Here is a 10,591-nt window from a genome sequence, read left to right on the forward strand (position 1 = left end):
GACATCATCTACGAACAATGTTTCAATCAATTCGATGAAGAAGACAAAGCGAGACTCGAGCCAGTTGATTATCCTTTGTCAGGTTTTTGCAATGAAATGGTCTTTCCTCTCGGCCAAATCAGTTTCCCCGTCACGTTCTCTGACGGGAAACACTCAAGAACAGCAACTGTAAACTTCATGGTAATGCCAGTGAAGTCAAGGCATGATGTACTCATTGGAAGGGAAACACAAGGCGAACTAAACATGGTGACTTCAACGCCTCATTCTGCCATAGGCTTCCCTACCAAGACAGGCGTCGCAATCATATACGCCAAGAAAGAAGTGATGTCAACCGAAGAGCTGCGCCCAACAAAAGCGGCGAAGGTCTCTACGACCGAGCCAGAAAAATGGGTCTTAAACCGCAAGTACCCAGAGCAGACAGTGACAATTGGCCACGCCATTTCGTCAGACATCAGAAAACGTTTAAAGCAACTGCTGTTCCGCAACATGGATATATTTGCCTGTACCCCGTCAGACATGACCGGCGTCCCGCGTAACATAACTGAGCATTGCTTAAACACGTACCCTTCTGTAGAACCAAAAGTCCAGCGACGGCGCAGCCTAGGCGCGGATAAGACAAAAGCGATGAATGAGCAAGTATGTGAGTTGCTCAAGGCTGGAATCCTGAGAGAGGTAAGATACCAAAGCTGGGTCGCGAACCCAGTGATGGTGGAAAAGTCAAATGGCGGATGGCGCATGTGCGTAGATTACACCGATCTCAACAAAGCATGCCCAAAGGATTGCTACTCCTTGCCCGAGATCGATAAAAAGATTGACTCCCTCGCGCCTTACAGATGGAAGTGTTTCTTGGATTGCTACAAAGGTTACCATCAGGTGCAGATGAAGCTTGAGGACGAAGACAAGACAGCCTTCAGGACTGATCTTGGAATATTCTGTTACACCAAAATGCCTTTTGGTCTAAAGAATGCAGGCGCGACATACCAGCGCCTCATGGACAAGACCTTTGCTGGAGACATTGGAAAGCACATCGAGGTTTACATTGATGATCTAGTGGTCAAGAGTCCCGAAGAAGATCAGATGCTGAAGGATATTGAGAAGACGTTCAACTCTCTGCGCGGCGTCAATATGAAACTAAATCCTGCCAAATGTTCCTTTGGTATGGAGGAAGGGAAGTTCCTGGGTTTCATCGTCACAAACGGCGGTTTCAAGGTGAACCCAGAGAAAGTACAGGCTATTGAGTGAATGCCATCACCGCGAAACATAAAGGAGATGCAACGTTTGGCCGGCCGGCTGGCCGCGCTTAATCGTTTCCTATCTAATCACGCCGCGAAATCATATCCATTCATCAGTACACTGCGCAACTGTGTAAAGAAGCAAGAGTTCAAATGGACACCGGAGGCAGAGACAGCCTTTCAACAAATGAAAGCATGTCTGATTGAATTGCCCACCCTTACGGCGCCATTTGAAAAAGAACCCCTTGTACTGTACTTGTCATCCTCAGACAAAGCAGTAGGGTCAGTGTTGCTAGTGGACAGAAACGGAATTCAAACACCGATCTATTACGTCAGCAGGGTACTCACAGACCCAGAGACAAGATATTCCACAATGGAAAAGTTAGTACTTGCGCTACTTCATGCCTCTAGGAGGCTGCGCCGATACTTCACAGGGCATGTGATAACAGTATTGACAAACTTCCACATCGGAACCATACTGCAGAAGCCTGAGACGTCGGGCAGATTGGCGAAGTGGGCCATTGAGCTCGGAGGTCACAACATCTTGTATAGGCCACGCCCAGCAATCAAAGGTCAGGTTCTAGCCGACTTTATCACAGAAGTGTCGGCTGATAAAATCAAAGAATGCGAGATGATAGAGACTCCCAAAGTGGATACAGAGGAAACTTGGATGCTTTACACCGATGGGGCATCAAATGAAGATGGCGCGGGAGCAGGTTTACGCCTAGTAAGCCCAGAGAATCACGAGTTCACTTACGCCATTAGGTTGGATTTCAAAAACACCAACAACGAGGCTGAGTACGAAGCATTCCTGGCAGGCCTACGCCTCGCCATCAAGATGGGAGCAAAGAACTTGCGCGCACATGTTGACTCACTCCTGATAGCAAGTCAAGTAAACGGCATATACGACGCAAAAGGAGAGGTCATGGCCTTGTATCTGGAACAAGCGAAGGAATTGCTACAGCAATTCAAATCCCACAAAGTCATACACATTAACCGCTCAGAAAACAAGCCTGCCGATGCTTTGAGCAAGCTTGCCTCGACTTCCTTTCAACATCTTGCCAAGGATGTAAGGATAGAGGTACTCAAGAACCCATCGGTATTACTGCGCCAAGTTAACGTAATCGAAACAGGGCAGCCATCATGGATGACCCCCATCATCCAATACTTGCAAGAGGGGGTGCTTCCCGAGAACAAAGCAGAAGCAAGAAAGATCCAAAACAAAGCCTTACAGTACGAAATGAATGGCGGTATCCTGTACCGAAAATCCTTCCTGGGACCACTACTGCGCTGCGTGGACCCCCAGGATGCAAATTATCTGATAAGGGAAATTCATGAGGGGATTTGTGGCATTCACTCCGGACCACGGATGGTTGTCGCGAAGATCATGAGCGCCGGTTACTACTGGCCGGGTATGCATGTCGACGCAATGAAGGAGATCCGCAAGTGTGACTCTTGCCAGAGGCACTCTCCAAAAACGCTGCGCCCTAAAAATGATCTCATCCCCGTGTCCACCGCATGGCCCTTCCAACAATGGGGAATTGACATGGTGGGACCCTTCTCGGATGCACCCGGCGCCGTAAAGTTCATCATAGTAGCTGTTGACTACTTCACAAAGTGGGTAGAAGCCAAAGCCCTTGCATCCACCACAGCTATGATTGTGCGCAAGTTCATATGGGAGCACATCATATGCAGATTTGGCCTCCCGCTCAAGATCGTGACAGACAATGGCACCAACTTTGCTTCGGACGATCTTAAGAACTGAATGAAGGAGATGAACATCGAACACACTTTCACCTCCGTTGCGTACCCACAAGGCAACGGACAAGTGGAAAGTGTGAATAAATGCATCGTCGAAGGGATAAAGGCCAGATTAGGAACAAGGCGGCGCGGATGGGTTAATGAGCTCCCAAGCATTTTATGGGCTCATCGGACCATGCCAGAGACGAGTACCGGCGAGACCCCTTTCAGCCTGGTCTATGGCTCAGAGGCGGTAATCCCGGCGGAGATTGGCCTGCCCTCGCCACGCATGACAACGGTCAACACAATTGACAATGAAGCGGAAAGGCGCCTAGACTTGGACCTATTAGAAGAAAGACGCGAAATCGCGAGAATCCGAGAGGCCAAGTACAAAACTCAGCTGGAAAGGTACTACAACACAAGGGTCCGCATTTGTACCTTCAATCCAGGGGAGTACGTCTTTCGCGACAACGAATCATCGAATGCGGAACGCCCAGGGAAATTGGCACCTAAGTGGGAAGGCCCATATCTGATCCATGAGGTCCTGGGCAAAGGGGCCTACAAATTACGCACCCTAGATGGCCACATCTTACCAAGAACTTGGAATGCGCAACAATTGCGCAAATGCTATATGTAATCTTTTCGGCCTTACGCCATCTTTCAATTAACTACGCCGGCTACGAGCCATTGGCAAATATGTATGAAGGCCTAAGAGCCAACTTCTGACTTGAATGAAAACATACGACATGTTTTTTCTATTACATTTTTTCGTTACAAATGCATGTTAAACTTTTGATTAGCGCGAAAACACTCCAGCATTTCAAGACGGTTCAAACCACCTACAAGGTCCTCCGCAAACAAAGCGCGAGACCGGGCGGTCACCTAAATACTTACAAAACGCTTCCATTTATTCGAGCTAATTTAGCATAAAGTTTTATAACAATGCAATAATTGCAACGGAAAAAACAAAATGTTTCATTAACAACTTGCGCAACCGCGCAGCACCATACATAAGAATATCAAAGAAATTACAAAGGCACAAATGCTTATCAACTACCTACTCAACAAACTCTCCTATTCTTCGCGACGATCATCACCATCATCTCCGTCGTCTTCACCATCATCATCATTGCCATCATCATCACCGTCGCCACCGGCAGGCTCTTCGTCGGACAACTCGACGGTAACTGGTGGATCGAGGACTGCCTTAAGACGCTGGCACCAGTCGTCTTTCTTCAACGATTCGACAACTAACTCCATGACAGGCAGGGAGAGGTTGTCATAGGAATTTTCAGCACTTGCCAGCGCAGCATCAGCATGCTCTGTCACTGAGCAATGACTTGTATCAAATTCTTGCCCAAGCATTTGCTCAACATGATCAGCACACTCCAGGTAGCCTCCCCGATGACCCACCGCACGCGCCGCATCTGTCAGAGCCGCGACGGCGCGATCTAGCTCGCTCGCGTTCAGGATGGAGTTGGCAACCTTCAATAAAAGATAAGCATTAGAGAACTCTTAGAACAAGAAAAACTTAAAGAAAAAAGCATAAGGCACTTACCAACACTACTCCACGAGTGCGCATCCACTCCGCTTCTGAGACAAGTGTATCGACGATATTTTGAGCCTCAGAGTAGTTGGTTTGAGCCACATTTAGCGCGGCAGTGCTCACAGCACGCGCCTCCTCAGCATCAGCAGCCTTGACTTTCTCAGCCTCAAGGTCAATCTCCAAGGACTCACATTTGTCTATTTGCTCGTTTAAGCGACGTTTGAGTTCCGCAATCTCAACGTCCTTAGCTTGGAGATCCTTGTCCTTGTTGGACAACTGCACCTTGGCTCCAGTCAACTCAGCCTGAAAATTGGAAAACAGCTTGAGGAGTGACTTAAGAAAATTTGTAAGCAACAAAGGAAAAAGCGAATGTCAATAGAACTAACCTCCATCTGCTGCTTGGCAGCCTTTTCTCCCTCCACCTGCGAGGTCAGATCTGCAACTTTAGCCTCCAGATCAACGATCTTCTGTCGAAGTGCATAAGCACGATCGTTGTCTTGGGCGCATATGCGTTTAAACTCGGCCTTCTCCTTGGCCAGTTGCTCCTCAACATTATGGAGTTTTTTCTGCAGCCCCTCGCGGCCCCACTCCTCCGCCTTCTTGTCAGCCTCGAACTTGGCTTTTTCTTCGTCGAACGCAGCTTTCAACTTCTCAAACTCCGCAATTCGCTTCAGAGTACGCTCGCGGTAACCTTCCCAATCGGCACGCTCTCTGACCATCGTCCGCCATTCGCGAACGATTTGAGGGTTGGCAGCGCGGGCATTGGCCTCCCCAAGAATATAAGTACGATATAACATCTCATGGGGTTTTGCCCTTTGCCGATTGACCTCACCAGGGGGGAAGGAATTCAAAAACCATTCACGCGAAGCGCCAAACTCAACGAATGTATCCTTCTGTTTTAAGCTCCAGGGGGCTTGATGGAGGGCATCACCGCGCTCTTCTTCGGTATATGTCTTATAGTAGATATCCCCAACGGTATCCTTCGCCCCTATCACGTTAGGGTTATAACCCCCGGCTCCACCGGAGCTCGCGCCGCTGGAAGAGTAGCGGCCGGACCCTTTCGAAGTGATAACAGGGCCGGTGCTGGTTGGCCTGGTGACCTCAGGACCTTGAGACTTCAAAGGCTGATCCATAGCCTTTTTCGCCGATAACTCCTTCTCCAAGGCCTGCTTCCTAGCCACTTCAGCTAGCCTCTCCTGCTCCGCCTTGCGCTTCTTTTCCTCTTCCTCCTTCTTTTTCCTCTCCTCCTCCTTCCTCTTCTCTTCTTCTTCCTTCTTCTTCTTCTCCTCAGCAATCTTCTTCTCCTCTTCTTTCTTACGCGCCTCCTCCACCTTTCGTTGCGCCTCAGCCGCCTTCGCGGCGTCCTGGGCTGCAGTATCAGTAGGCTTGACGGTCATCTTGGGTCTTTTTACCCCCGCCTCACTGAATGTAACCGTCTTTTCAGGGGTCTTCTTCTTGATCTCTGCAAAATAAGGCAAGTGTAAGCAAAGAAGTTTTTTAGAGAAGAAAAGAGAAGAAAAGAACATACCAGGAGAAAATTGATACAACGAGCGCAACCTGCTCGTTTTCCCTATCGCAGGGATCACCACAGATGTAGGCGCGGAAGCCACACCAGTCGTAGCCTCACTCCTACCTCTTTTCCGCCCAATAAGTTGAGCACCAGCATCTTCCTCCTCTTCTATATCTTCGGGAAAACTGGGGGTCGCGCCAGCATCTGGGTTACGAGAACCCGCGCTCCCAGAACTCTTCGACCCACCAGCCCCAGCTTTTCCCTTAGCTGCATGTGATAAACCTTCATATGAGTCACTGATGATCACATAATCATCCAAGTCACGTTGATGAAGGCGAAGAGTACCTTTGCCAGCAGCAGTTGTTGCGCGACTAGGGCCAGTGCCCTTGCTGGTCACCTCCGGCTCAGCCTTTTTCTTCTTCTTCAGAGGATTCTTCTTTTTCTCCTCTGGGTCAATCCCCAGGTCGCGCAACACACCTGCAAATATTTTAGACCAAGAGCTTAGCTCGCCGGTGGAAGACCCTACGGACTCCTCGCTGGAAAGATAGACAGTCTCTTTCCCAGCGAGAGTCACAGAGCGCAATGGACGAGGTTTAGGGTATTGCGCACCTTCAGTAGCATCTGGCGGCGAAGCGAAAGCATCAGCAGTAGGAAACATGAAGTTTCCTTTAATCTGGTCATACCAGCTTTCCTCGTCGTCGCGCAATGGGCGAACGCCCATGAAGCCTCCAAAAGTAGAAAAGGCAGCTTGGTAGAGTTGCGCTTCTATAAAGGGAGACACGTAAGTAATAATTAAAGAAATCCTACTTAGAAAAGAGAACAGAGAAATGACTAACCTTGATCGCCAAGCTTTAACACGGGAACTTCCCTGCTGCTAGGTGACCACTGGTCACTCATCTTTGCTGCAACTAGAACATTTTCCCCAAACACCCGGTTAGGGGTTGGGGTCAGCTGCTGGTACCACAAAGCCGTTTTTGGGATCGGCAGATCTTCCTTGGGTATGGCCTCAGTCCATTCCCTAAAGGTCATAGCGACCGGCACAACTTCTTCCCTGATGAAGAAGAACTTAGGTTTCCAGTCATGGAAACTCTTTGGTGGATTTAACAAGATCTTCTTTGCCGCCCCTCGGCTTGCAAACGAAAAGAACCCCATCGTCCTTTGCAGTTGGTAGAATGAGCGAAATTTATCGACAGATGGCTCGATGCCATGAGACCGGCATAAGAACTCGAAGTGTCTCACCCTCACCATCCCGGGTGGACTCATCTGAGATATGTGAAACTTGTAGTAAGATAAGATACTTCCCAGAAAATTGGTCGCCGGCAGTCGGAAATTCCCTTGAAGAAAGAAGTCTTCGTAAAGGGTAATATAGCCGGGTGGGGCATCAGCCGCGGTCTGGCCCTGAGCCGGATACCGGGCGTCCCACTCCGGTGGGAATCTAAAACTACGAACAATCTGCTCGAACAGACCTAAGTCCCATCTAAGGACTGGAACCGGTCCTTCCTCACTAGCAGGAACCTCTTGGTGCTCCTCACTCATATTTTAGAAGGATCTGGAAAAAAGAACGAAGAAAAGTTTGAAGATTTGAAGAAATCTTGAAGAGGATGAAGAACACTTTGAAGATTCAAAGACCTTTTGAGAGAAAATTGGAGAAGAAACGAAGAGAAAGTGAATCTCTCACTTTTCTCTTCGGATATATATACCCATCGCATTTAATGCGATGGGTAACCGTGCCGCACTCGCCGCAAGGGCAACCAACGAGAAGTTGCCACGTCGAGCGGAAAAGCAGGGACGACGGTTACCACGCGCGCGTGGCACCCACTCTCCTGACATGAAGTGCAACCGCCGCAGGCGGCATGATGACATCCGTGCCAGGGGTCAACTCAAGCGTCGCTCTCAGCGACTTATCTCACCAACCTGTCAGAAGTTCAAATTTCGAAGTTTCCCGCCATAAAACACACAAGTAACTTCATACAGAAGTTACATGAGCCGCGCCAGATATATATAACCTACTATAATCTCGCGCGCCTAAAGGGCACAATAACAAATCACCCAACACCTGCCTTGGGTCATACAAGTCAGGACCGAAAGGACTACTTCCCCTTCTCTTATTTTTATTAAGTCCAGAACTCCAACCACTTGCGTTGCGCATGGTGCAGCACTAGACTGGGGGGACTTGAAGGGGTATGGTCCCAAAAAGTCGCGCAAACCTCATAACAGGTTGCACGCGAGACCATACTCCTTAGCATAACAACTTGATAATAACAGCCTCGCGCAGCTCACGTCACATTATGACTTACCTCGCGCGAGGAAGAGCACATAACAAACTCAGATAACAAACACAGGGTACAAGTGGCAGTAGAAAAGAGCCAATGAGCGTCCAGCAGGCTCTGTTCAATCGTGCGCCACGATCCCCTGACGATAAGTACACAAGGACGCCTACATGGCACCAATCAAGAGACGGAGACAACTGTCCCACGATCTCCACTCGTCTGCTGATGACAGAAGGACAACAAGGCCGACAACAATGACACGTGGCTCCACTCAAGGTGCGCCAGCACCGACGAGCATCTAGAAACCACTAAGCGGTCGGGGCCAGCAAGGCAAAGAGCATATTCGTTGTTGTCCGTTTCTGGCCCAAGGCCCATCAGCCCACAACCTCTTACACCTCTCCGGCTATAAATAGAGACCTTCATTCCTCAGGTTAAACATTCTATTCTCTCGGCTCTCACTCTTAAATACTTAATTACTCTCAAAGTAGTCGCTTATTCTCACGCCGGAGCCCGGTTAAGAGGGAAACCCCCACATTCCCCTCTTAACGAGTAACGGTGTTCTGTTTTGCAGGTTGATTAGCCAGTCGAAGCTCGGATACTTAAAAGAAGATTAACCCCTATGATAGGAACATAAACCAACCTAATTAGTCCCTTAATTAGATCAGTGTTTCTCCAATAGTACATGATTTCACTACATTTCATGCTATGTATGCCATTGTGTGCGTACTTAGTACATCGCTTTACATTACATGCTATGTATGCCCATTGTGTGCGTACTTAGTACATTGCTTTACATTACATGCTATGTATGCCTATTGTGTGCGTACTTAGTACATTGCTTACATCACATCTCATGCTACGTACGCCCATTGTGTGCATACGTAGTACATTGTTTCACACTGCATTTCTGTTGCATATGCTCATCCAGCATATGAACACATTATACTACATTTTGAACCGTTGTATTCTACAATACATTTCATGCTACGTACGCCCATTGTGTGCATACGTAGTACAGTGTTTCACATTGCATATCTGTTGCATATGCTCATCCAGCATATGAACACATTATGCTACATATTGAACCGTTGTGACCATTGGACTATTTGAACCGTCTAAACCCGTTGGATTTTATGAACCGTTTGTAACCATTGAACCGTATGAACCAGTTGTATCCGTTGACATGATTTACATTTGACAATAGACATTTGACTATACATGAACATTTCTACCGTTGTTAAACATTTCATCTTGATGGTTTGGTTTGAGTAAGTGATTAAGTAACGAGGCATGTGTAATATGATACAAGCATGGTGGATACGCCGCTGGTACTTCCTATATATAAGTGTTTGTATGGTATTACACATCGTAGCGTTATTTGAATCATTTCAATTTGAGACATATGACATTTTATACAAATATCACACTTTTCACGAGACATTGTTTTACAAACGACTTATCTTATACAAACTCATTTTACATGGTTACCCGTTTAAACCATACAGTGTTCTTTTATTTATACATATCATTTGATCTTACCGTTTTTCAAATGATTTACAAGACAAAGCAAAATACGAGGTTCATGACTAAACATTTTCTCAAACATAAGTCATGAATTCCGTTTACACAAAAACCAATGTATCTCACAGGCATTTTTATGCTGACGTACCTATTTTCACATGTGTTTTCAGGAGACGATGCGTAGTACTTATCAAGACATACATAGGCGGACCTGTGCCTTAGTGACTTAAAACGAGACAAGAACTAGTTAGTTATATTATGTATTCTTTGGTTCTTGTTTAAAGCAATGTAAACTTTCATGTTTGATTAATAAAACGAAACTTCAATTGCCATGGATTTGAAACAATTGATTCTGTTGCAACACTCCCCGATGTTTCCGCCACGATTTGTATGTTCTTCGTGGTCGGGGTGTGACAGAAAAGATGGTATCAGAGCCAATGGTTATAGGGAATTAGGTTATTAGTAATGCTTTGACCTAGTCTATAACCTTCCTAGGACCCTAACGCGAGTTTACTTGCGTTTAGTCATAAAACAATACTGTCGCCTATCCTTAGGCGACGACCACAACAAGAATGATTACTAGGTTTTGAACCCTCTGTTATAAGGTTTTGAACCCCGTTGAATTTTCAAAACTCTCGTCAAAGTTTTGGGTCCTAAATAGTGTGAACACGTGCAAACTGGAAGAGTGGATGCCTGTACCCTGGGTTTTCTGTCTAAGGTTAGAGTGTTCGTACAAATCCACATAATCGGACCAGTCACTCTTACCTGGGAA

General features: G+C 47.1%; 1 protein-coding gene across 1 annotated transcript; it reads left to right on the forward strand.

Annotated features, from left to right (window-relative positions):
• Positions 1-1,605: 1,605 nt before the first annotated feature.
• Positions 1,606-3,902, forward strand: LOC110875555. The gene is made up of 2 exons (XM_022123752.2): positions 1,606-2,678; positions 3,773-3,902. The coding sequence occupies exons 1-2, from the start codon at positions 1,606-1,608 to the stop codon at positions 3,900-3,902; spliced, it is 1,203 nt and encodes a 400-aa protein (XP_021979444.2).
• The last annotated feature ends 6,689 nt before the right edge of the window (positions 3,903-10,591 follow it).

Source organism: Helianthus annuus, chromosome 9, assembly GCF_002127325.2.
Source record: "Helianthus annuus cultivar XRQ/B chromosome 9, HanXRQr2.0-SUNRISE, whole genome shotgun sequence".
Taxonomy (NCBI): Eukaryota; Viridiplantae; Streptophyta; class Magnoliopsida; order Asterales; family Asteraceae; genus Helianthus; species Helianthus annuus.

What these genes read in the sequence shown, in the direction of transcription:
- LOC110875555 (XM_022123752.2), top strand. Translation starts at nt 1,606, where the DNA reads ATGGAAAAGTTAGTACTTGCGCTACTTCATGCCTCTAGGAGGCTGCGC. An exon ending in GCAATGAAGGAGATCCGCAA is followed by an intron (nt 2,679 to 3,772) that starts GTGTGACTCTTG and finishes ACTTTTGATTAG; the next exon opens with CGCGAAAACACTCCAGCATT.